Source organism: Epinephelus lanceolatus, chromosome 12, assembly GCF_041903045.1.
Source record: "Epinephelus lanceolatus isolate andai-2023 chromosome 12, ASM4190304v1, whole genome shotgun sequence".
In the NCBI taxonomy this organism is placed as follows: domain Eukaryota; kingdom Metazoa; phylum Chordata; class Actinopteri; order Perciformes; family Serranidae; genus Epinephelus; species Epinephelus lanceolatus.
In genome coordinates this window covers 14,210,382-14,238,157 of record NC_135745.1, presented here as the reverse complement: position 1 = coordinate 14,238,157, position 27,776 = coordinate 14,210,382, and the positions used below count along the sequence as shown (strand labels likewise).

Sequence of the window (27,776 nt, the reverse complement as noted above, 5' to 3'; positions counted from 1 at the left end):
TACATTTATCTTCAGGGTCATAAACAGCACAAACTCTGAAAATCACTGCTTCTGAAAAATCCGAGCTGTTTCAGAGTTTTATTTCCTCTCACACATGTTGGTCCTCAGGAACAGCAAAGAAATACCCAAACAGTGAATGAGATGCATAGTTAACAGTTCATGGGATTAAAAAGACAAACAGTGTGTAAACAACAGAACTCTGTAAACAAATAAAAACAGAATTTCACAGCTTTATGACTGACAGAAAAAAATCTTATGTAACATGAGTCTCAAACTAAACAGACTAAAACTAGTTTTTCTACCTTGAACACAGAATGTTTCAGATCGTTAACTCTAAACTGACTGAAGCCTCTTAACTTATTTCTGTAATATAACATGTTTTGAAATGTTTCCGTTACACAGCTTGTTCCCTTAAAGATCATCACTAACCAAAGTTTGATATGTGAAGTTCCCAACATCATGTACCAGCAGTACCAAGCTCATTGGTAAACCAACAGAGTGCAAGTTACTGACATGCTGACAAAGGACACCTGCAATGGTACTACAATGTTTAGTACTGCTGAATTATATTTCCAAAAAGACAAATGGGTCTGATTGTTAAAGCTCATGCCTTAAAAATAAAATTCCAATCTGCTGAGGGTTTGTTAGTTATATTGTTTTCACAGTTTTTTAAAGAAAGAAGACGGTAAATCATGACTGAAAACACTGATGTCCCTCAGAGATCTCTGTTTCTGGGAGCAGATATCACTTTATCTCAGACAGAGAAATCTTGAGTAAAGGCACTAACATTATCCAGATTGTCCGGTTACTTTTTTGGACGTTGGTTGTTCTCCACCGTGTCTGATCAGAGAATACACTGGGGAAAAGAAACAGAACATCCTCATTAGTCATCAATAAAGCAAAATATATTTCTATGCTTACACTGAAATGAGAAAGGCATACCATGAGGGGCTTACTCTTTACAGAAACTTTGATTCTTGTTTTTTAAATTGTGTTTAGTGTTTTGTTCCCTGAGGGTACAGTAAGGTTTGAACTGGACTAAAAGTGTCCATCTCAGCAGATGTTTTTTAATCACAGATGAGCTGATCCATGATTATCTGTTTTGCCTTAATAGCTACAAAGCCCATTTACAATAGATTTAAAATGTAACAGGGGTGTAAATCACTTGTTTCATCACAATATGATATTGTTTTGTTTCTTTGGACAACAATACAATACATGCTGATATCACAAAGTTTGCCATGATAAGATTTCAACTCGATGTAATTCAGGGTCCTGCGATTGATACACAATCTATTACAGGAGAAGCGACAGCCACAAAATTTAAATAATTATAGCTATTTAAGTGCAATAAAGTTTACTTTAGATCAATTCCACTAACACATATAAAACGGCACAAGTTAGCCTTCAGGGCTTTCTGTCAGAAAGACCTTTCTGGATGACTTTTTTATGCCTCTGCAGCGATAGCCAAAGCTAAAGGCACATGTTTTCTGATTGTCTATTCATCCAATTATCATGAAAGTGGGAATTTGGTAGTCAAAGGTCAAGTATATTGTAAAAATGTTGAAAATATGTATGTAAAATGTGTATGTAAAATATGTCATAATATAGTATGTCGCAAAAAATGTTGCAAAATATGTCATAGTATAGTATGTCGTAAAAATGTTGCAAAATATGTCACAGTATAGTATGTTGTAAAAATGTTGCAATATATGTCAGTATAGTATGTCGCAAAAATGTTGTAAAATATGCCATAGTATAGTATGTCGTAAAAATGTTGCAAAATATGTCACAAAATGTCATGTCATAAAAATGTTGCAATATATGCCATAGTATAGTATGTCGTAAAAATGTTGCAAAATATGTCACAGTATAGTATGTCATAAAAATGTTGCAATATATGTCATAGTATAGTATGTCGTAAAAATGTTGCTATATATGTCATAGTATAGTATGTTGTAAAAATGTTGAAATATGTCAGTATAGTATGTCGCAAAAATGTTGTAAAATATGCCATAGTATAGTATGTCGTAAAAAGTTGAAATATATGTCAGTATAGTATGTCTTAAAAATGTTGCAAAATATGCCATAATATAGTATGTCATAAAAATGTTGCAATATATGTCATAGTATAGTATGTTGTAAAAATGTTGCTATATATGTCATAGTATAGTATGTTGTAAAAATGTTGAAATGTCAGTATAGCATGTCGCAAAAAATGTTGTAAAATATGCCATAGTATAGTATGTTGTAAAAATGTTGCAAAATATGTCACAGTATAGTATGTCGTAAAAAGGTTGCAACATATGCCATAGTATAGTATGTCGTAAAAATGTTGCAATAGATGCCATAGTATAGTATGTCGTAAAAATGTTGCAAAATATGTCGTAGTATGTCGTAAAAATGTTGCAATATATGCCATAGTATAGTATGTCGTAAAAATGTTGCAATAGATGCCATAGTATAGTATGTCGTAAAAATGTTGCAAAATATGTCATAGTATAGTATGTTGTAAAAATTATGCTGAATATATCAAAGTATAGTATGTCGTAAAAATGTTGTAAAATATGCCATAGTGTAGTATGTCGTAAAAATGTTGCAATATATGTCATAGTATAGTATGTCGTAAAAATGTTGTAATATATGTCATAGTAGTATGTCGTAAAAATGTTGCAATATATGTCAGTATAGTATGTTGTAAAAATGTTGTAAAATATGTCATAGTGTAGTATGTTGTAAAAATGTTGCAATATATGTCATAGTGTAGTATGTCGTAAAAATGTTGCAAAATATGTCATAGTGTAGTATGTCATAAAATATGTCGTAGTATAGTATGTCCTAAATATACAGTAATAACTGTCAGTGTTCAGAAACAAAACTTCTCTACTCTACTCATAGCTTAACAAATTACATGCAGTATCTACACTTTTTCTTTTATACTGTTGGTTTAAGTCACTGTATCTTGTGACAGAAGAGCACGGTTGAATTTCAGCCTGCAGGCACATTTTTTTCAGTCGGTCATTGTTGAAACAGAGCAGCCAATGTTATTGGAGTGAGAAGTTAGCAGAGTGAGATGCCTGGCCCGACAGGTCTGTTCTGTTTTGTTTTTTTTTATTTTATCTCATAACAGTGTTGTTTACACACGGCATGTACTTTGTCTGTTGACCCGTACTTTCTCCGAAATCGAAAAATTTCCATTCTGTTGATTTATTTCCGATAAAGCTATCCTCATAGTCTTTTTTTGGCTGATTTTTTCACTTTGCTTCGATAATATTGGATCGTTAAATTTAAATAAAAATTGATATATCTATCCTGATGGACGGATTGTTACATCCCTAGAACGTCATGGAACTAAAACATAATAACACAGAACCATTTATGAGACCAGCGTTTCTCTCACTTCATACCTCATAAATGTGAAGTTAAAACATTGAACTTACCCAGATTTATCCTGACATGATTGGTCTTTTGAGGGATTTCTTTTTCTGGAAATATGAAGAGAAAAGTTATGTTTAAATAAAACAAAATGCTTTCACCAAATATGCTCTGAAATTACTGTGGCAAAATGTTTTGTGTCTTGTAAATCTGACACTACTTTTTTTCGGAATAATAACCCCTTACAGTCAACATGCATGTGGAAATTAAACTTCTAATTTAAGTATTGTTATTTAAAGTCAGATTTGTTTCTGTTCTGTTTCAGATGTTTCTTACCTTAGAAGAAGCAGGAGGAGTTTGTTCGTCAGCAGCAGGGTCCGTCTCTTCCAGTTTCTCCTTTAATCTGTTTTTCTCTGCAAACATCAGTCAGCACAAAACATGAAAATCAGAATATCATGAAGTTATGTAAATTAATTTAAATAATAAAAAATGTATATATCGAAAAATCACTAATTTGCTGAGGCTTATATTTTGCTACTTATTCATGTTAAATTTTGCAGTTGAAAAACAAACTTGTCAGTGCTTTCTGTCTTAATTGGTACGAAACAAAATTGTGAAGATCACACTTGGCTCTGGGAAACTGTGATAACCTTTTGTCTTTAAATTATTTTACTGGCAAAACATTTTATCTGTAATGAAAACAATAATTAGCTGCAGCTATGTGAAAAATTCATTCAAAAATTTTATATAACCAACAATGTCTCTTACTCTTTTTCTTTGCAGGTACATCTTGGCTCACAGTGATGGGAGTTGAGCTCTCTGTTGTCCCCTCGCCTTCTCCAGCCTTCATCTTCTTCTTTTTCTTCTTCTTGCTTTCCTTTGAAAGTGGAGACGAGTCAACTTCAGGAGGCTCAGCAGTCACTGCGCCGCTTTCATCCTCCTCCCTCAACAATCCCTTCTTTTTCTTCTTCTCTTTCTTCGTCTTTGGCGGCTGGTTTTCCTTTGAGGAGTTCTCTTCTTGCTCCGTGTTCGTTTTCATCTTTTTCTTCTTCTTTGGCGTGTTGTCGTCGTCATCCTGGGCAGGTTGAGGTCTTTTGGCTGGCTTTGGTTGAGGCGTCTCTTCTGCTGCATCTTGGATCTGTTTTTGTCTGGAAAATAGTAAATGTTATATTATTATCCTTGTGAGATGCACATCATACATGTTTACTATTATTCCATAACTGTTAAGGCCCAAACGCTCTGAAAGCGACAACTGCGGTGCCTCAGTCAATTGATGCTCCTGTGGCACACTGCAGGCCTCAGATTTAAACTTAACACCACAGAAACAGCGTTTTTATGTGAAAAAGTAACATAAAGCACAGCTGTACTAATATGTTTATTATAGCTGTTGCATTTGTGTAGCAAATTAAGTTTATGACCAGTAGATGTCAATAAACGATGATGATGATGTGGAGTGGGTCTGTCATGGTAACATCACAATCAAGGTCACTATCTAAGCTTTTATTTTTCTTCTTTTTAGTATCTGATATGTGACAACATAACTAGTGGTAAAGCTGTTGGCAGTGGTAGTTGTTTTTAATTTAGCATTGCAGAATTACAATTGTATTGTTTATTAAGTTTTAAGCTAAGCTAGCGGAGCAAATGTCAGCTTTTGTGGCACGTCTTCTTCTCCGTCTGTCCTCTCTGCGTCATCAGCCCCTTTCACGTTGCGTCTTCACGGTGGGAATTTCACGCCGTTCTGTATAAAGGGTACAATCGCAGTAGTCTCGCCGTTACGGGACAGCTGGCACGACGGGATCATGGGCAGCACAAATGTTGCATCGTGACAACATGTTATGGAATTCTGCAAAGCTGGCATGTTGTCCATAATCACACAATGCGGTGGCATGATGCGGCCATAGTTTATCGCTATGTAAAAATGCAAAAGCGGCATAAAGAAGGGACTTCATAGCGGCCTTATAGCGCTATCTCTGTGTAAAAAGGGCAACTAACTTTGGCCGCTGGGTCCTCTTTGTTGCTCCAAAAGGGAAACAAGGGCAACGAAGGGGTGTCAAAGCAGTTTGACGCCCCTTATAACACCTGTGGTGCATGTTTGGTTATTTAAACACTAGGTCTTCTTAAAAATGTGAGCATCAGATGCTTTGCATATGTTTGGGCCTTTATACATTGTCTAAATATATACTTTTCTTTAAATTTACCCTTGGACACTGTAAACTTTTGCAAAAATACACAGTTATTATTATTTTCATATAGCAAATAAATGATTCAATCTTCCTCTTTTCTTCATATAACCAAAAAGGCATTTGGACATTACTATGGTAAAGATATTACACTGTTTACTGTATGACTAATAATACTTTTGACACTTGAAGCTTCAGCCTACATCTCTGGTTATGCTAGAATATGTTGTTACTTTTGTTGGAAGTTTTTGCCTGTCTAATGTTTTGTCCTTTTTTGTTTATGTAACTGTAAATACTAAATTAAATCTACAATTCCCCCCAAAAATCTGTTATTATTGCTGTTTCATTAACTTTTAATCCTACGTCTGCACACTTACAATTACGACATTGTAATGATAACAGCGTAAATGATGTTAAGTTTTAAACAGTGAGACTCTCATAAAATAAAAACTCCACTGACTTCTTTTTGCCTTTGTGCGTCTTGCTTTCTCCTGAACTGCTGCTGCTGCTCTTCTTCCCCCTCTTCCTTTCCTCCTGCCTGTGGAGCCTCAGTCTCTTCACCAGGCTGAGTTTCCTCCTGGGACGGTGTTTCTTTTTGGCTGAAGAGAGCTGAGAAGAGTTTCCATCTAAAGATGTCAGGAAAGGAAGAAGTATTCAGATCTTTTACTAAAGTAAAAGTAGCAACATCACACTGTAAAAATACAGTTAGAAGGATAATGTCATGTAAAGGTCCAGTGTGTGGGATTTAGGAGGATATATGGGCAGCAATGGAATATAGTAAGTGTGTTTTCTTTAGTGTACAAGCACATGAAAATAACATTTACAAAAAATAATGTATTATTTTATACAATATTCAAGATAACTTCCACGTTAAGAAACGAGAGAAGTGAAGTGTATTTTCTGACTCTACCTGTGGCCTCCAGCTCCTTTTCTATGTCTTCGTCGCCCCCTGCTGGTGGTTTATCAGACTGCACCTCCTCCTTCTCTCGTCTACCCTTTTTCCTCTTTTTCTTCTTCTTCTTTTTCTCCTCTGATGTCTCTGCTGGACTCACAAGATTCTTATCCTCCTCCTCCTCCTCATCCACTCCTGCTGCCTCACTCTCCTCCTTTTCTGCCTCTCTTACTTTACTCTTTTTCTTCTTTATTTTATTTTCTGAGGGAGTTACAGGAGTTGCCTCATCTTTCTCTTCCACTTCATCCACCTCCCTCTTCCTTTTCTTAGCTTTCTTAGTCTTCCCTGATGAAGTGGTCTCAGACATGTCCTCCTCCTCCTCCTGCTTCTCCTCCTCCTCCTCCTCCTCTTTCACCGGATCCTCCTCTTCCTCTGCCACCTCCTCCGCTCTCTTTTTGCCTCTCTTTTTCTTTTTGGCAGTCTTGGTGGAGAGGGCAGTATCACTTGATGTATCTATGGTGGATGAGTCTGTGCCCGGCGTGTCGGCAGCTGACTTCTCTACATCCTTTTTGCTCTTCTTTTTCTTCTTGGGTGTTTTGGCATCTTTGCAGGACTCCGCAGCCTCATCAGGGAGCAGCTGGCTGGGTTCTTGCTCGGTTGCGTCGCTGTCTTCGGCCTGGATGTTGAGGATGATGGAGGCCTCTGGGTCTGCCGGCTCTTCTGCTTTTTCTACAAAAGAACACAACAACACATTTAAGATTTGCTTTCTTTCAGTTTGTGAAAACACACAGCATGTACAAATCTAAACACAGACTTATAGTGTTATCCCTGCTGTCCCAATAATGCACAAACAGGACATAATAAAGTTGCAATAAAATGGTACAGTTTTTGAAGAAATACAAACATGTGCACAACTCTTTACCATCACATCATGCTTCAATCATCAAATGTTTATGGCTGTCCTGACGTCATCAGTGTCACCTTCATCAGTTAGTATCAGCATTGATCAGTAGGTCACATGACAGAGTTTAAAAAACATCCCCATCATTATTTTACTTATAAAATTACTCCTGTTGGACACAGTGAAGGAGGATCAGGGCCACATTGAAAAAAGATCAGAGAAGAAAAGTTGTAATATTACAACAGTGAAGTTGAATTTTACCAGAAAAAGTCATTTTTATAGTTTAATCAAGAAACATTACGATTTTTTTCCTCTTTTTAAATTTGGCACTAATCCTCCTTTGTAAGATACAAACATTAACAGAAATATAAATTATTATAAATGTTATTATAAATTTCAATTATTATACAAATACAAATATACATATACACACACACATATATATATATATATATATATATATATATATAGTCATATATATATATATATATATATATATATATATATATATATATATATATATGTATATATACATATATATATATATATATATATATATATATATATATATATATATATATATATATATATATATATGTATATATACATATATATATATATATATATATATACGTACAGTACAGGCCAAAAGTTTGGACACACCTTCTCATTCAATGCATTTTCTTTATTTTCATGACTATTTACATTGTAGATTCTCACTGAAGGCATCAAAACTATGAATGAACACATGTGGAGTTATGTACTTAACAAAAAAAGGTGAAATAACTGAAAACATGTTTTATATTCTAGTTTCTTCAAAATAGCCACCCTTTGCTCTGATATCTGCTTTGCACACTCTTGGCATTCTCTCCATGAGCTTCAAGAGGTAGTCACCTGAAATGGTTTCCATTTCACAGGTGTGCCTTATCAGGGTTAATTAGTGGAATTTCTTGCTTTATCAATGGGGTTGGGACCATCAGTTGTGTTGTGCAGAAGTCAGGTTAATACACAGCCGACAGCCCTATTGGACAACTGTTAAAATTCATATTATGGCAAGAACCAATCAGCTAACTAAAGAAAAATGAGTGGCCATCATTACTTTAAGAAATGAAGGTCAGTCAGTCCGGAAAATTGCAAAAACTTTAAATGTGTCCCCAAGTGGAGTCGTAAAAACCATCAAGCGCTACAATGAAACTGGCACACATGAGGACCGACCCAGGAAAGGAAGACCAAGAGTCACCTCTGCTTCTGAGGATAAGTTCATCCGAGTCACCAGCCTCAGAAACGGCAAGTTAACAGCAGCTCAGATCAGAGACCAGATGAATGCCACACAGAGTTCTAGCAGCAGACCCATCTCTAGAACAACTGTTAAGAGGAGACTGCGCGAATCAGGCCTTCATGGTCAAATAGCTGCTAGGAAACCACTGCTAAGGAGAGGCAACAAGCAGAAGAGATTTGTTTGGGCCAAGAAACACAAGGAATGGACATTAGACCAGTGGAAATCTGTGCTTTGGTCTGATGAGTCCAAATTTGAGATCTTTGGTTCCAACCGCCGTGTCTTTGTGAGACGCAGAAAAGGTGAACGGATGGATTCCACATGCCTGGTTCCCACTGTGAAGCATGGAGGAGGAGGTGTGATGGTGTGGGGGTGTTTTGCTGGTGACACTGTTGGGGATTTTTTCAAAATTGAAGGCACACTGAACCAGCATGGCTACCACAGCATCCTGCAGCGACATGCCATCCCATCCGGTTTGCGTTTAGTTGGACGATCATTTATTTTTCAACAGGACAATGACCCCAAACACACCTCCAGGCTGTGTAAGGGCTATTTGACCAAGAAGGAGAGTGATGGAGTGCTGCGGCAGATGACCTGGCCTCCACAGTCACCGGACCTGAACCCAATCGAGATGGTTTGGGGTGAGCTGGACCGCAGAGTGAAGGCAAAGGGGCCAACAAGTGCTAAACACCTCTGGGAACTCCTTCAAGACTGTTGGAAAACCATTTCAGGTGACTACCTCTTGAAGCTCATGGAGAGAATGCCAAGAGTGTGCAAAGCAGTAATCAGAGCAAAGGGTGGCTATTTTGAAGAAACTAGAATATAAAACATGTTTTCAGTTATTTCACCTTTTTTTGTTAAGTACATAACTCCACATGTGTTCATTCATAGTTTTGATGCCTTCAGTGAGAATCTACAATGTAAATAGTCATGAAAATAAAGAAAACGCATTGAATGAGAAGGTGTGTCCAAACTTTTGGCCTGTACTGTACATATATGACCGACTTTTCAGAAATGAATATACCATAATAGGTTATTAGGTAGTATTGGTATGTGAATATTTCATTCACATGAATATTTTATTTTATACACACATTCTTTTGAATGGATGTGTGTATATATGTATGGTACTCAAATTGTGCTAATGTATTTTGGCTGGCTGTGTGTGTGTGTGTGTGTGCGCGTGCAAATTTATACATGTATATGATTGTATGTTTAAGTATTATGATTTACTGTATGTTAATTGTTTTTAATCTTGATGTGGACTCTTGTAAGATTAGCCAATGGCTAAAAGAGATCAAAATAAAATAAAACAATAAACCTGCAAGATCAACTACAGATAAAATTTAAATGAGTCATTGAGAGATTTAAAAATACTGTGTTTAAAAATCATAAGTAAGATTTAAAAGTTTAAGATAAAGATTTATTTGGTAAAAAAAAAAAAACTTTTATAAAGTTGGTTGTGATTTTGTATGTTTTGGGTGTGATCAAAGCATGCTGTACTTGAGAGTAGTTGTGTGCTGTGTTTCCATTTTGGACCATACCTGTGTCACCAGTGTCAGTGATGGGGTCCTCTGGGGTTGTTGCCGTCTTTGTCTGGTCTTCAGGCTCCAGCGAGGATGTGAGGTCACTGCCTTCTGTCTTCTGAGTGAACACACAGACAGGAACTAATTATATCTGTATATGTTCTTATGTTTAGACTCATATTCTCTCCCAGTGAGACTGTATGTTTTTGTTACATTAGCCTACAGCTAGCGCACAACAACAGTCCCTCAATAAAATATTTTGGGTACCTCAGATTTCTCCTCCTCGTTTTCCTCCTCTTCCTCTTTTAGATTTTCAGAATCAGGATCTGGAAAAAAAAAAAAGAAAAGAAAAAAGCGTTATGCCATTATACAATCTAAATGTCATGTATTGCATTAGTGCTCCTGGAAGATCAGACGTATTTGCCAAACATGACATTTAGGTAGAGGCTTAGATTTCGGGGGGGGGTGGGTCGCAGGGGCCACGTCTCCCTTTAATATTTAGAAAATGTGCATTTGTACCTCCTCCAAATAAAATCATAAAAAGTAGTTATTATTGTTGTTATTCTGACAATATTAATGATATTTACGCCATAAACTGGTGCATAAAAAAAATCACCAGAATGCAAGAAATGAAGTGTTAGATGCTCAAAAATTTTCTAATGGAGGCACAGCATCCAGCAGTTGTTATGGTGGCAGAACATGGCTGATAAAAAGCAATTTAAACTTCCTCCAAACTGCTTCTCTTTGAGACTACATGTAGCTAGCCTGACTCTGATCGCCTTGGAGCACCACTGTGCTCTCACGTCTTTATTGTTCTCAAATGAATGCAGCTCATACGCCTTTTTCACAGCAGACATTTTGACCTGTCATGGCAACAAAAGCACAGGTGGAACTAATTAATATTTGCTCCGTTCCAGCAATTACTGACATGTAACGCGGCGATTAGCAATGTTAGTTTCACATGAGTCTGACAAGTCAAAGTGTCTGCTATGAAAAACGTCCATTTGACTTAAGTTTCTACACCAAAGTCATGAATTAATTCAAAGCACTTTGGTAAATGAGGTGATTGTGCTCCAGATGACTGTAATTCTCTGACTAGTCATCGCTCCAGTTTGCTTAACAAGCTCTGACAAGCTTAACAAACCCCTTTGAGAAGTTAAACAAGTGACTGACGTTGTGGAAAACTCGTGTGAACAGAGCTGCCAGAGCTGGTTCTCTGGGCCTTGGCAGCAATCCTTCAAACTCTTTACAAGTGTTGGCTTCCAGTCCAAATGCATCAAGGTAAAATCTTCAACTTTGTGTCCAACTTTTCTTTTCTCTTCGCCTTTAACTTCTTCGAAAATAACATATACATATATATAAAGTTATGCATTTGAAACACAAGAGACACTGTGATGCCAATAAAAAGGAAATACAGTGTGTTTATTTTCCTCCTCAATAAAATGGAAAATGGAAAATGAAATACAGCAACGAGTAGTGCCAAGTAGGAAACTACTTAATTTGTGATTCACTTTTGGAAATGCATTTCACAGGTGTTGGATTTATAAAGTTCTGTTCATCCAAATGACAAAAAAAGCTAACAAATATTTTCTCAGTTATTTTAACACAGCCAAAAGTTTTCAGAAAAAAACATCTTTTCCAATATAAAGTAGTTCCAGTACAAACATGTTCACAGTGAGTTCTGAATTATACAGTAACAACAAGGACACTGAGGAAAGATATGCTGCCATTGATTTTTTTAAATGTTTTAAATGTGAGTAGCACAAATGAAATTTCATTCACATTTATTGTACTAAGGGTAAGGGCAGAAATCTCAGAAACAAATGTGTATTGCGGTTTTGGTGAACAGAAACCTTTAGGTTCTTTAAATCTATGGACTCAAAATTGACTTAAACTCATCATAGTCAAAGTTGTAACAAGACCACATTTTTTTCCTTTTCCTTTAAGATAAAATGAAATCCTTAATTTTAAAACAAATCTTAGAGTTTGCATCTGATGACACAGAGCGGAGACATAATGTTGAAAGCAGTTGCTACTGATAGTAAAATACAGGCTATAATGATAACTATAACTGTTTAGGTAAAAATGCCAGATAGTCCCCCATTCCAGCTTCTTAATTATCATGATTTGACCTTTTACACACTGGGGACATGACAAATAAACTTCAGAAAAATGTGAAATATTTGCATTGAATCTCATAAGTGCTATATTGTAGGCAACTGGACTAGCTTGCATTTCTTGAAGACGTTTTGCCTCTCATCCAAGAAGCTTCTTCAGTTCGGATGAGAGGTGAAACATCTTCAAGAAACGCAAGCTAGTCCAGTTGCCTGCGATACATTCTTGGAACCCATCGGCTGTATTCGGCGTCTGACTTCTGGCAGACGGCGATACAGCCTCTGGGGGCAGACCCCCAATTTTTTGGCACTCTGGTTTGATTTGGGCGGAGGAGGCGAATTTCCGTTTCCGACTTCCGTTTATATATAAGTAAATATGCTGAATCATTGCGATGGATTCAGAGTTTGCAGTGACGCCAATTATGTTCCGCCTCGTTAGTTCACCACATGGGACCGTTTAACCTGGCAACAACTGCAGCCGGCTCAAACATGATTGGTCAATATGTGGACTACAAACAGCCTACAACCGGAAACCAGGGCTCTTCCGCTCTTCTTCCAGAGGCAAGATCTCCGGGGTTTGCCTACAGACTCTTCATGCACTGAATGCATTAAAACTATTCATACCTGCAACAACGCAAATTTGCAACAGTTTTAACACTTGTTCAATAAAAGGTTTGAATAGATTTGCAACAGCTCATTCTTTTGAAAAAAAAAAAAAAAAAATGGCTACAGTTTGAGGTCCTGATGGAAGATCATGCTAGCACCACATCTGAAGAGGCAGAGGTCTAACTGAATCCTACTGACCCAGAGCAGCATCTGGGAGTGTGTAAATTAAGTTGTTTTAGATCCAAAGCTACTGTTAGCTATTTTATTGAGTTTCCTTTTAGCCAGAAGCTCGGTGAATAGGAGTTCCCTTTGGTAAACAGTGGAGTATCTGCCCGGGACTTTTATTGTGAAAGGTAAAAACAGGAGTGGACCTGTTATCAGCTGCCTTCATAAAGGTTGAGAGAGTGATCAAGTTTGCCGTCTTGGTTCAGACTACGACGCCACCAAGTTAATGTTATTCCGTGCAACACGATCAGTTTATACCTCTAATTGTGGTACGAAAGCACCCACATGTTAAGGCCGCTGCCGTGCCCTCCTCATGTGTAACCTTTTTTTCGTGTAGTTTGCTTTATGTCAAGTACAGTGTGCCGTCGCTTGTGGTTGGCTCTATCTGAAGGGAGTGTGGACTACCCCGGCAATCTGCTCAAGCGCTATTCGGCCTGCTGACTGGTGTCATCCTTCGTCAGTCCACCAATCGCTGGGATGCAGCTGGGGCCTAAATTTTATAAGCTCGACAAGTGTGTCAGTCGGGGCACTTGCGGAAAAATTGATGTTGCTTTTTTGCTACGTAATATTTATTGTATATTGTATTGCTATTGTAATGTTTGTGTAAAACTACAAATGACAAAAACAACAGTTAAAAAAAATTACTTGATAATGAAAATAGTTGTTGCAGCCCTAAACCAGTCACTTTAAAGGTACACTACGCAGGAGGTGGCGGTTACCATTTGTAAACACACTAGCCAGAAAGTGAAAACCAAAGCCAGATTCACTCTTGTTCTGGAATGAGCTTCATCCACTTGGCGTCTCGCCTCTTTGCTGCCTGCTGCTTAAGCTCTGGCACGCGGTCATTACCTTTTTATAAAGCCCCGACCTCACCTCACAGAGGGATTACTTCTGTTTGATTCTATATATTGTTTTTTTCTTATTTTAGGTAAATCCTCCCTAGAATACCTTTGAAAAAACGTTACCCAACAGGTCTCATTTCTCTTCAATCCACAACTTAGTGACTTTTATGCAACAATGGTAAACACCATTTTAAAATCTATCATATCTTAAACAAACCTGAATGTCTAATACAGTCTGATTGTGAATGCCCTTCTTTTTCTCTTTTCATAATAAATGTAAAACTATAGCGTGATCTTTCGTCAGCAGCTTTATAATCTGCTGCAGACGATGTCAAAAGAAAAAGCCCTCTGAGCAGTTTCTTCACAACAGCTTGTGATTCCTGTCAGTGCAGTGAGAAACAGACAGAAAAGATGCCATACATAACATGTAAAGAACAACCTGCTAAGCGAGCGCTCACTGGTCGCTCATACCTGCAGGAGGCGGGGCTTCGCTCTCTGCCGGCTGGTCGTTGGTCTCCTGAGCTGTCAGGTCTGATGTGGCAGGTTCGGCCGGGCTGGGCTCCTGCAGGAGGAATCAACAGGTCAACAACTGTCTCTGAGACCAGACAGACAGGGATTCTTTCTTTATTGCTTACGTTCTTTTTCTTTCTCTCTTTATTCATGAAACAGACTGGATCCTTTTTGTCACTGTGAGCAACTAAAAGCTGCACTGAGCTGCAGTTTAGCCCATTCTGATTTAAACAATGTGCACAAGTGAGAAAATAAGAACCAGAGATATGTGACCAACATGCCACGAGTACATGAACTCTTTGAAATCAGAATTTGTTGGCACTGCAACGAAGATACATACATCTTCACTTTCACCTAAGGTTTTTGAGAAAGTCAGGACCAAAAAATTCATCGAGAAACCCCCGCAGTTTCAGCGCTTTCTTCCTCATCTTTAAAGCCTCAGTCTGATGTGTACTGGACTTGATGCATCGTGATTGCAAATGCTACTTCTGTTGGTAATCATGATGCATCAAGTCTAGTAGCTGTCCACTTTAATAAAGCCCAAAGTAACACACCCACTCTCAGATACATCAGCATTAAGCTCATTAAAGGTCCTCGCAGAGAACGAGAGATTGACTGACGATGTTGGTCTTTCTGTACTTAATTAAGATCATCATTATAATACTAACTGAGGTGGATGTGGTTTTGTACTTACTGTGATCTATTTTGTGATCCTTGTTTATCCATGAAATCATTACTGATCATTATGATCTGTATACTGGGTTGACCTTACCTGTATATACACTGATCAGCCAAAACATGAAAGAGGTTAAATGAGCAACATTGATTATCTTGTTACAGTGCAGTGTTCTGCTGGGAAACCTTGGGTCCTGGCATATATGTAGATGCTACTTGAGGCACTCCACTCACCCAAACACCGTTGCAGACCAAGCACACCCCCTTATGACGACAAGTCTCCCAAATGGCAGTGGCCCCCCAAAAAAACAGCTGCATGAACTGCTCAGGAATGGCCAAAGGAACGTGACAAAGAGCTCAAGGCGTCAACCTGGCCTTTCAAATTCCCCAGATCCCCATACAACTGAGCATCTGTGGGACGTGCCAATAGCCCAGACGTACTGCCCATCCACAGTGGGGCCTCAACGAATTGGGCATACTGTAGCTCTGATATGTCAAGGTATGGACACAGGAAGTCTGGGGATGCCCCGTGGTGTCTGGCACCAGGGTCTTCACCACAGATCCTTTGAGTCCTGTGGGTTGCGAGATGACATGCCAGCATGTCCCAAGGATGCTCAATTACACATGGATCGGGGGAATTTGGAGGCCAGGTCAAGGCCTTAAGCTCTTTGTCATGTTCCTCGGGCCATTCCTGAGCAGTTTTTGTGATGTGGCATGAGACATTGTCCTGCTGGGAGGGCCACTGCAATTCACCCTTTGTTGGCCTTCTAATTGGTCTGCTGACCCACCAACCAGAGTGCTCCTCCCCATAGCAACAGTTGCTAACATACTGGGGTTCGCCAAACATCGCCCCAGGCTGTGTTCTCCCAGGCTCGTTGTTAATGGCGTCACGGTGAAACGCAGAGCTTTCTAGCTGGCAAACGCGGATGAATCAGTGATTAATTTAATTTTAACATGGTTAAAAGGTGTCTGCAACAGTGACTCGAGATATCCAGAACGTACTCCCGGAGTAGTTTTTATTCCATTCCCAAAACCTAAGGGAAATCATGAGAAATGTCTCCTTTGGATTCGACTCTGTGAACGATCACACTGGCAGCTCAACACATTGACTATCAATAAGCATACTTACATATGCTCGAAGGTAAGAGAAGCAATGTGGTTTTCATATTTTATAATAGGTGATGTGATCCAACAGTGTTACGCTAGCTACAGACTGTTGTTAGCTCGCTATGCTAACCTGTTGGGCAGGCCTCAGACAGGCCCAGCTTGTATTAAATGTTAACTTGCTGGTGACGTTAACGTTTGTAGAGGACAACATTGCTATTTATGTAACATCAGCTAACTATTACTGTGGTGTTAAACTTGTAAACACTCTCAATATAACGTTAACGTTGGGCGAGAGAGCTAGCAACCGTGAGGGGGGACAGCTCATGTTAGTGGCCATGGCTACCATCAGACATCTGGACAAAAAATCTGCCTGTTCACTCAATGGTAGCCATGTTTGTTCTCTATCACTGACCGCGTTTTGGACAGAATGATCAATTCAATTCGAATTACGAGAAAGTTAAATCTCCCAGTATTTTCCATTGTTTCCTATGGGAATGAACCCCCGCAAGGCTAGTTTTGTCAAACCCAGCAACAGTAACCAAAGAGGGTGGGACCATGGGCGGGTCCTGACAAAGGGTGAATTGGGTGATGTTGTCATGAGAGGGTTTACTTGGTCCGCAGTGGTGTTTGGGTGGGTGGTGCATGTCAGGTGGCATCCATATGAATGTTAGGACCCCAATTTTTCCCAGTAGAACATTGCATTGCAACAAGATGATCAATATTATTTACTTCACTGAGTGGTTTTAATGTTTTGGCTGATTGGTGTATATCATGTGTTGTTTCCCTCCTCTATGAATATTGGTGGTGTGGATATTGGTAAATCCTGTTTGCCATATAATTCCTGGGACATCCTATTTAATGTAGAGGTGCCTCTATGTAGATGTAGCCATTATAGAAGGAATGAGGGCCTCTGGTCTGATGTTGTCTCTTTTCTGTGTTTGTGTGTAGCACACTGTGCACACACTCTTCACATGCATTGACATGCATTTGTATAAAATGTATATAATGTAACTTATCTATAGGGTTTTTTATTTCACCAGCATCACCGTATGAAGTCATGTGAGGGGAGCATATGCATTTAAAGATGGCGTTTTTAAACATATGGCTAAGTCTGAAGAGCATTAGCCTAAAATGTCACTTAAGAGAGCTACAGTGTGTTGACCTTTCTTTATGCTTTTGATGCTATCTTTTATTGGTCCAGCACCTGCCTTGAATGGTTTTTGGATGTGTGCGACAACTATGCTTTTTGTGACATTTAATCCCAAACCTCCATGTGCCAGAGTAATCTTAAAAAAACCTGACGACTCAGCAAAGAAGAAGTGCTCACACTGATTCTTGTTGGAAGCTAAACAGCACAAACAATGCAACTCAGCCAGTCACAATCCTCTGCAAAATCAGTTTCAGATGTGCAGAGGGTGAGCTGAGGGGAACAGAAGCTCGATTGTGCCAGGAATCAACAAAAACTCCTGTTTTTATGAGGCTGTGGTTAAAAGTGATTAACATTTCTCCTCATTTCTGAACCCTTTAGAGCAGTGTGCTGGAGCAGGACGAAAATATACAGTACAGGAAAAAGAGAAAGCAGGCACTGAGAGCAGAGAAAAATCGGATCAAAGGGTTTAAATCCTTGGACAGGTAGGTAGACCTCAGTGAAAATTAGATGCTGCCAAAAAGATGGGAAAATCTTGGCAGCACTTTAAAGTGAAATAGCTGAAGTTTTTCATGTTTGTTGGAGGAGTGATTCTACGCAGCAACACACTGTGGATTCTGCCTCGGGTCACCAACCTGCTGCAGCTCATTGTCGTCTTCTTTATTCTCCTTGCTGCTCTCGCTGTCTAAACTGGAGGTCACAGCTGGGTCAGGGTTCTTGAGCTGCTCCTCAGCCTGATCAGAGGAAGCTTGTCTGGGCTCGACCAAGCCGGGCTCACCCTCTTCCTCAGAGTCTGAAGAAGTTTCTGCCTTGTTAGATGCTTCGGCGGACGCTTCAACAGGAGCTGACTGCAAAATATGTATGAGCAGGCAGTTAGAGCTGCTAACGAGGCTTCTCTGCACCACAATTTCTCTTTTCCCAACAGTCAGAGAATTCAGGGTATCTGGTGGTTTGAAAAGGCCCAATTCAAGACATTTCAGCATCTTTTTATTGCTTACTGCGATGGAATTTAAAAAGGAAAAGGCTGACAATATTCTATGTTTTTCTAATCATCAACAAACTCCAAAAGGCCTTCAGTCTCTCAATACTTCTTCATCCTGTCTGGAGTTTCCTAGTGAAGATTCAAACCTTTGAAACTGGTTATGAATGTATACAGTCATTTATAAAAAGGGCTCACAACAGCTAGTTTCTTAAGGTTTTAGAAAACGTTACTTAAACTACAGTAAAAAGTGCATTGGTTGGGGACTATTTTCAGCTGCAGATTTGGTGCCATAGTTACTTATTTATGGCAGCAGAACAGCGCATGTGGGACTGAGTCAAACTTGATGAGTATCTTGGTTTTTAGACAACAGAGCTCTGTAACACAAAGGAATACGATATATTAGGCTTCAATGTATTCCCAAAGGAACATTGTGAAACTACAATCAAAAGTATGAGAGAAATATCAGAAAAAAACAAACAAAAAAACCTTTTAGACACACGATGTCAGATACGTTTGGCAGAATGAATTAATCTTCTTTTCTGCATGCGGGGCCCGATTTAATCTGACCATCTGGAGAACAAAAGAAACGAAAAACAAAACTGTCTGCTTTCAATTCCGTTCAACAGAAACATCTTTGTTTTGTTAAAAATTAAGTACAGTAGTTTGGTGCTGTGCTCATTTTAGCACAGAGAGAGGAAAATCTGTAAAAACCGCAACTCTGCTGCTGATACAAAGCAATCAGGGTTTTGTAGACAGAAACACAAAGAGCCATTAACACACCGACAGAAACACACACACACACACACACACACACACACACAATATGTCTCAGAAGATTATCATTCTGTCACACACACAGTTTCTGTCCAAACAGCATTATCTGCTGCATCACTGGGCCAATACAAAAGAACAGAGACAAGACACGGACACACACACAGACACACAGACACAGATACACACACTTGAAATAACAAACGAACACAAACTAACAGATACAGACGAGACGAGTAGACATGAAAATGAGTCTGTGTGTATTTCAGAGGCGTATAACAACACTGGAGCTACTGTCCATCTATCATCACATTATAACAGTGACTGGACAACAGCTATGTGGTGTGTGCGTGTGTGTGTGTGTGTGTGTGTGTAGGGTTATTATGAGAGTTGTGATGCAGACTATTTACTTTTTGACACTCCTTTTTTATTGTCTCCATCATCATTTATCATTAATTAGATTATATGGTATATTTTTTCACTCTGTAGCCTCCATTGGTATGGCGTAGGCATGGCGTATATGCGTACCCTTACCCTGTTACACACAGGTATACGGGCTATACCTACCCCTTTTCTGGTTGTTTACAGAATACCACCTATCACCCAGAAAGCCACTGGAATATTTATCGGAGAGTATACCCACTTCCTCCTCAGTAACCTACCCATCCATCTAGTAGTATATCCAACTCCTCAACTTCCACTCTACTACCTCCTACGCTGTAGTGTTTTCTTTTGTCAAATGAAAATCATTTGCAAACCAATTGTGAAGATACCAAGACCCCCTCAAAATAGCATTTGAAATCCTATATGTAGTTCATCCTGGCTTCATATAAGTAGAGGAAAAGTCTGCAAGCTGCCAGGCTAATTTATGCAATGTAAGATACGGGCTTGGGTTGTATCACTGAATTACGCTGTACCGAGTATTCAAAAATCCCGTCTGTATGATTTTCACCACCGGCAAAATACAGGCACTCCTCTTTCTGATCAACTCATTGCATGAAGTGCTCAGCTAGTGCCACCAGAGGTCAGTCTCCAGTCTCTGCTGGTGGAGCAGGCAGCTGGTGATGGTGGGGATAACATTACAGGACTGTAAACAGTCAGCCAGCAACAGCAGAGACAGAGACTGCATATTTTCATATCTAAGTCAGCGATTAAGGGTTTACTACGACCAAACCAGAGCTGGTGATTGTTGGTACATATATATATGTTGGTATTTTTGTATGTTTTTATTGTAAGGTGTCCTTGGGTGCTCAGAAAGGCGCCAACAAATAAAATTTATTATTATTATTATTATTATTATTAATATGCTGCATTTTTTGTGCCCTCAAATTCATTCAAACACCAGTGCGACACCAGAGTGACGCCGTCGCGGCGCGCAAGTGTTCCCTAGCTGCGCTCTGAGATAAAGAGAGCTCAACTTTTGGGGCGTAGCAGCGCACACCGCATGTCATGTGACAAGAACCAACGAATTACAACCGAATGATATTTACAGAAGAAGGGAAAGATATCTGTCTGTGGTAAATATGGAAAAGTTGATCATTTTGGTGCAGGGCTACTAGAGCTTTTCATCTGTCCCACGGACAATATGCCCACACACTTATAAACAGCTCCTGGAAGAGGATCAGCTCTGCACTCAGGATTTCAGGTAAATAGGCTTTAATACGGTGCTTGTTGAGCTCTTGAATGCTGGCTCATAAAAAGGCACAAAAGTAGCTCCCAGTGCCTGACTTTGCATTTTCCAGGTGGTTAAAGACGTGGCCTGTGTGCTGCCCCTAATAACTAAATGACTATTAAGACTAATGAAGATGGTTTTGGTGAGTTTTATTTTGTTTCTGTCGAGTTTGACTAAATTGTGTTTTACCGTAAATTAACAAGGCAGTTGAGCTAGTCATAGTTCAGTGAAAGAGAGAAACCTGAATTCAGAGGGTGTTCAGTTGTATTTCTCTGTTTAATGAGAAAAACGGGTGTGAAAATAGAACTTTCTTGACATTTTCCAAGTTTATATTGTGTATTTATTTAACTGTAAAGGCTGAGAGAGATGACACATCATTTTTTCTTATAAAGTTAATAAGCTTAAATTATAGATATAAGAATTTAAGTTGAACTGATAAAATGTGACACGTGAAATCAGCTAGACTGTTTAATTAGAGGACTGCTCATTAAACAAAATGTCTGCATATGATCAGGGTTGTTTCTGCTGATAGTGATCCATTAACTGAGCCTTAGGGTCAGATCAGGACACACACTCAGAGTGCAGTCTGCACTCTCACGGGAAACTAATTCATTCAGGCACATTGAAATAACATAATTTTTGTCTTTCTTTTACTTTACAGCAAGAAAGCGAGAGAATAAAAGACTGATGTGTAAGTCTGATTTGATGTCACATATTTCTAAGGGTCTACATGAAGGGTGCTTTTTTTTTAAACTTCTGCAGACACAACCACATTGTTCTCTATTCTCTGTTTCCAAATGTCAGTGAGGGTGCCCATCTCATCTCCTGGCAACGATGACGAACAGCTGCACTTTGTTGACCAAAGAACAAGCAGCACATGGATCGTAACAATAATAAAAAAGTGTGAAGTCATACCAGATTAGGGGAGAGGGAAACCATCAAACGCTGATCTAACCACAAGTTTGGCTCCTTTTTCATGGCAGCAGCTGAGGATTTTATGCCTTCAATGGTTCAGGGATTTCATCTCCCACCCACTCCTTGATGTGCTGGTCAGGCACAGGAGTCCATTCAGCTCAAGACTCATTCCTCTGAGATGCACCACGGAGCGCAACAGGAAGTCATTCCTGCCTGTGACCATCAAACTTTTCCTCCCTCAGTGTCAGACACTGGCCCTTTGACTTATTTTACCCACCAGGAGCAGTGCCCATAATTTATTTATCATTTACATTTTCATGCTCACCTCTTGCTCTGGTTTTGTTTCCTCCTCCTCTGTCTTTTCTTCTTCTTCTTCTTCCTCCCTGCCTGAGTTTGTTGCTTTGGTTTCACCTGCAGGATGCAGCAGCTGCTCAGAGACCATCTCAGCTTCTCTCTCCTCGCATGGGAGCTCCGCACTGGATGACTCTACACCATCTGTCGTGGACTCTGAAGCAGGGGGCAGAAAACACATGTGATGGTTTAGGGGTTGTGGTTTAAACTTAAAAATGACATAACTAATACAACATACTGTAAATGAAAAACAAAAAAAGGTAAAAAGAAGATTTACCAGGTGGAGGTTTGGCATCCCCATTACTTTCCTCTGTGATGTTGGAGAGTTTGGTGTCTGCGCCCTCTTCTTCTTCACTGGTGGCAGGTTCTGGTTTGATGCTCTTCTTCTTCAAAGTAGAGGAGTCCTCTGTCTCCTCCTTGGCATGCTGAGCTAGAGAGCACAGCCTGCAAAACACACACACACACACACACACACACACACACACACTTTATTTAACTGGAAAAGCGGTATATTCACTGGTAAAGTGACAAAATAACCAAATGCGGTTTAGTTTTGAGTGTGCTTGATGAGTATAAATGGAGGAGTTGCTCACAGCTGGAAAAAACTTTGATAAAGTGCGGATGCTGTCAAACCAGCTCCAAACGTATCTTTGGAAAATAAAAGTATTTAATCAATCTTGAAACAGACATTCTGTTTTTGTTTTTTTTATGGTTAAGTTTAACTTCCAAAATCACATGCTGTGTCTCAATTTGCACTCTTCTTCTCTTACACTTGTCATAAGGGCATTCACACTCCGTGCAGCTTGAAAAAAAACCCAACAAATTATTGGCATAGTCCGACTGAAACCGGATTTTAAAATCAATGTAAACAGCTTAGTCCGACTGAAATTGGACTATCCGTAGCTCAACTAACACACCTAAACAATTCGATTAAAAATTGAACTACTGTTGCATGTATCCACTTAGTCCTACTGGAGTCAGACTCGGCGTTCTGCGCATGCACCACTTTTTCTTTCGTGGACTTTCACCCGGAAGAAGGAGGAGATGAAGTAGCAGCAGTCTAGTAACTCCCGGAAAAACAAACAAACAAACCAAGAAGCAGAAGACACACTTCTGGACGGACAAAGAAACTACATTCATGCTCTAACAGCTAAAGGAGCTAAACATGGATGGTCGGAAAACGCAAAACGCGGATTTATTTAACTAGTTCAATATGCACTGTACTGAAAAGGACATCGCCGCCTATCGAGGCATACTCTGACATACTTGGTCAGAAATTCGATTTTCTCTTCTGCACGAGAGGTCTGACATGACTGATTAGCCGAGCTATGAGCTTAGCTCGACAACTGCGTGCATGTACATGTACCAACTGACAATCATCGGCAAAATGCAGTGCACTTTGACAACCTGGATGGTGCTCTCGTAATGGTAAAAATGTTCAGTGTTAAGCACTGGACACCTCTCGCTCTCAGTGGTCGCCATCTTGGCTACATATCGGACAGGGAGAAACCACCAAACTTATGGAATTACTTATAATTAATAAATAATAATTATAATTAGTGAACAAGCTGGCAGATATGTTGACAGGCATCAGTTGAGTTAACACTGTCCAGGTGCAATTTGCCAATAAATAGAAGAAAGAGCAGTCAAAAGTTGTGATTGTCATATCCCTTAAGTGTCCGACAGCTGTGTTTGATTTGAGACAACACTACTCTGTCAATTTTCACTCACTACACAAGTAAGATGACAGTGTACTACATGGAAGTGTACTAACAAAAGTATCCAAATTCAGACAACAGCTTTTTGTGTACTTACTGATAAACTTGTGTATTATAACAATTAGTGTGTAGTACATAGCTACTCTACAGAATTAGTGCGCAGTATGGATCTTTTAGAGCTTGTTTGTCCTAAAAGTGTTCATGACCTTTGAGCTTCAGGAGTTTCTGACAGCTCATCTTTCCGAGGAAATAAATTCCTGACGAGTAAAAACGAGTCCAAAGAGTGTCTTGACATCTTTACTGCAGAAAGGTGACTGGGGACCAAATCATGTGTTACGCAGCCAAGACAGACAGATGTCTGTGAATGTTGTGAGGAGGGACTCAAAGAGAATCGACAGAATGATAACTACCAGAATAAGTTATTGTGACAGGAGAATGTGTTTGTGTATGATGGATGAGCAGAAGGAAGGATGAACTCAACAAATACGTAGTTTGAGTTGTCTGCTTTGATGGAAGTGTTTCAGAGTTTCTCAGGGAAACAGGACGAGTCTAATAAAGAGTTTTCCTAAAAACAGCTGTTGTTAATGAGGGACTGTCTATAATCAGGATTATCTTTTATTCAGAACAATATGATATATGTTCACTGATTGACTTTTATTTGGATCATTTGAGTGTAAGACTCACAGTGGGAAATTATAGATGTGAGCTGATGTCATTCATTCAATCATTTATCTGCTGCCCCCGGTTAATCCTTTTCAGGGAAGCAGGGATTTGAAGCCAGTCCCAGAATGCACTGGGCAGAAGGCCAGGCAGTCATTCACTGGGAGACCCCCCCACACACACACACACACACACACACACACACACAGTGACATCCTGTTCATAGAGCCAGTTCGGAGTCTCCAGTCCATCTAAGCTGCATGTTCTTTGGATTGTGTCACCTGCTGAGCTATAGCGATTTCCAAAAAGCACGGTCGTAAAATCCAACAATAAAAGAAAACACAGGCGTGAAAGATGATTGGATCATTGTGCAGGAAATCAAAAGCCAGGAAGAGCTAAGAAAAGTTTACAGCAAATACACTATATATTCTGCAGGTCAACTATCAAGCTTCCCATAAACCTGTGGACGCTGACTCTAACACATGACTGTATCGTAAACAATATTATCTACTTGCACTTTTTATGTACATTGAATTATTGTGCACTATCACTGTATAGCATTAATTCAGAGTAGAGAGCTTATTTAACTCTAGTTTATTGTTTATCGCTTTTGATTGTGTTTTGTGTCTCACCTTCCTCCATGTTTTCATTTATTTTCATGACACGTGACTGCACAAAGATTTACCACTGGGATTAATAAAGTATTCTACATTAATCTATCATAAATGTCTTATGACAGTTGACGCACATTTTTTTTTTAACATATATCATTTCTTACTGGAGCAACAGACAACCATTTTCATTACAAGTGACAAAAAAAAATCCACACTTCCTGCAGTGTGTGTCAACATGTTTGACTTACTTCATCCAGCCCGTGTAGATATCATGGAGGTTGGAGCTCTCCTTTGGCATCTCCACCTACACACACACAAAAACACACACACATACACACACACACACACACACACATAATAAATCCAGTACCCTGAAAAGTACTGTGCATTAAAACTCTCCTAACTTTCTCCACATTTGCACACGTCGGACTGATTCCCTGAATGTTACATTTAAACTCGAGTGGCAGGACAATATTGCTGTAACCCAACTGTGATAATGAAAAGATTAAAGAAAAAAAAGTTGAAAAGGAAATAGCAAATTTCCTGTGGTTCAGGAATGCTCTCTCTTTGATGTCGCACGCTCCCGGAAATGAATCCATGCAGCAACATACAGAACCAACAAAATGAGTGTGTGAAGCATTCAGAGCTCAACCAAGGGGATAATGCTCACCATATTGAAGAATATGGCCTCTGAAAGCGATGGTCGGTTTGAAATTTGAGAATGTTTGGTAAAGACTGCTATTGAGACATTTTTTCTCTATTGTGATCTTCCTAAAAACTCTATCAGCAACTTCTGATGATATTTTTAGCCTGAAACCTGAAACCTGTAATGGACCGAAGCTCAAGTTTCCCCATGGCAGATATAAGAAATACATTTGTAGTCTTTGTGAATGTAAGTGCAAGAACAATACAATAAACGTGACACTAGATATGAAGGGAGAATTTTTGATGCAAAAGATGCAAAAAAAGTGACTTAATTTAAAGGTTTGATCATCTAACCAGCCTGGAGAGTTCATAGTTTGAGTCACCTTTTCATTGAAATCGGGTGGATCTTTTCAATATGCTGAAAAATTAAATAAGATATTAATTAAGCAGTGTGTGGCCTTTGTTACAGACTCTCACTGTGTGTGGTTGCATCATGACAATACATATACACTGGACATTTTAGGGCTGCAACTAACAACTGTAATCATCAATAATTTATTGTGAATTTATCAACCTGATTTCAGAAAACAGTGAAAAAATGCCATCATAATGTTACAGTCTGTTGCACAACCTAAATCCAAAGATATTCAGTTTGCGTTGTTATAAAAACAGAGAAAAGCCACAAATATTCACATTGGAGAAGCTGTAAGAAGCAAATTTTAGGCATTTTGGGTTGAAAAATGAGTGATTAATCGATATCAAAATAGTTGCTGATTGACCTCAAGCTGATCCAGCACTTGATTAGTCGACTAATCATGGCAGCTCCAGGACATTTAAATAAAAATTAACAACTTTAATCACTTAACACGACAAAAATGTGATGAGGTTTTGAATGTGGTGTCAGTGTGGAGCAGTAGGCCTGCAGCAGGGCTGTTTTTACAGCCATGCAGCTGCTGTAACATTATGTTCTTTTCCTCCAGGAGGCCTCAACAAGGACCCATGTGCTGTAACTCACACACGCACATACAGGCTGACCCACTGACTGCAGCACTAAGGCAAAAACACACTGTAATCCCATTTATATTTAATTATATAACCAACAAAACGCGCAGGTCCACTGCAGAAACAGCAATAAAATCACCAGTCTGATCAGAAATAACAAAAACCAGAGAGTACAGTCCGGTGAGGTCGCTCCTGCTGTGAAATCTGTCTTTAAATGTTGAAGAATTAGCCCAAACTTCTTACCTGACTAACGTGTTTTTCCAGCACCTTGGCAGCTTTCTGGTAGCCGTGCACCTTTAGGTGCTGGAAGATTAAATACAGCAGAGCGTCGTCCTCCTCCGAGGCCATGCTGTCCCACTGGACCCACTGACACGACTGGAAAACAGGAGGAAAACTGGAATATTATTGGGGAGTTATTAACAGTTCAGTTCATGCTTGCTATTCAGCGTGCGGCCATGAGCCTGTGACGACGCCCCCCTCGAAATGCAGCATGGGAAGTGGAGTTTTGTTTTTAAGCAAAGCATAGAGAACGAACACGTCTTTATAGAAAGTTAACAGGACAAATAACACATCTCAGAATAACATTAGGCTTATGAAAATATAATAATTACATAATATTGTTACAAAGTAGGAAGAATATCATATTATCACTATTTTTTAAAATAAAGATGCGTGGTACCCAGAGGGCAAATTATTACTATTATTATTTATTTATTTATTTATTTATTTATTTATTTATTTTTGCAGCAGGACAAAATAAGTACAGATAAATACAGAAAGTTAAGTAATAATAAAACAATAATCGCAATAATAATAATAACAAGAGGAATGTGTAACCACTAAAATAAGAATTGAAGTAAAACACAAACTATACCAGAGCACTGACAGACAGAATTACAGGTTAACATGACAGCAGTGTGATTAAAACTACAGTAAAATATAAAGTAGTATAGTGTAAAACATCATACATATATACACTGCTCAGAAATATTAAGGGAACACTTAAATCACACATCAGATCTTGATGAACAAATTATTCCAGGTGAAAATCTTTACTGATGTACATTGTA

At 39.0% G+C, this 27,776-nt stretch overlaps 1 protein-coding gene across 2 annotated transcripts; it reads right to left on the bottom strand.

Annotated features, from left to right (window-relative positions):
- Window positions 1-63: 63 nt before the first annotated feature.
- LOC117272507 (uncharacterized) lies at window positions 64-27,190 on the bottom strand. 2 transcript variants are annotated; one of them, XM_033651473.2, is made up of 14 exons: window positions 26,950-27,190; window positions 25,308-25,363; window positions 22,345-22,511; window positions 22,042-22,223; window positions 18,012-18,224; window positions 14,409-14,499; window positions 10,418-10,476; window positions 10,169-10,265; window positions 6,466-7,176; window positions 6,016-6,181; window positions 4,144-4,523; window positions 3,712-3,788; window positions 3,441-3,485; window positions 64-856 (listed from the first exon to the last, which is right to left on the bottom strand). In XM_033651473.2, the coding sequence occupies exons 1-13, from the start codon at window positions 27,052-27,054 to the stop codon at window positions 3,447-3,449; spliced, it is 2,343 nt and encodes a 780-aa protein (XP_033507364.2). In that variant the 5' UTR covers window positions 27,055-27,190; the 3' UTR covers window positions 64-856; window positions 3,441-3,446. The 2 variants fall into 2 exon arrangements, with proteins under 2 accessions (XP_033507364.2, XP_033507363.2); XM_033651472.2 differs by having other exon boundaries at window positions 10,169-10,268; window positions 26,950-27,189.
- Between the last annotated feature and the right edge of the window lie 586 nt (window positions 27,191-27,776).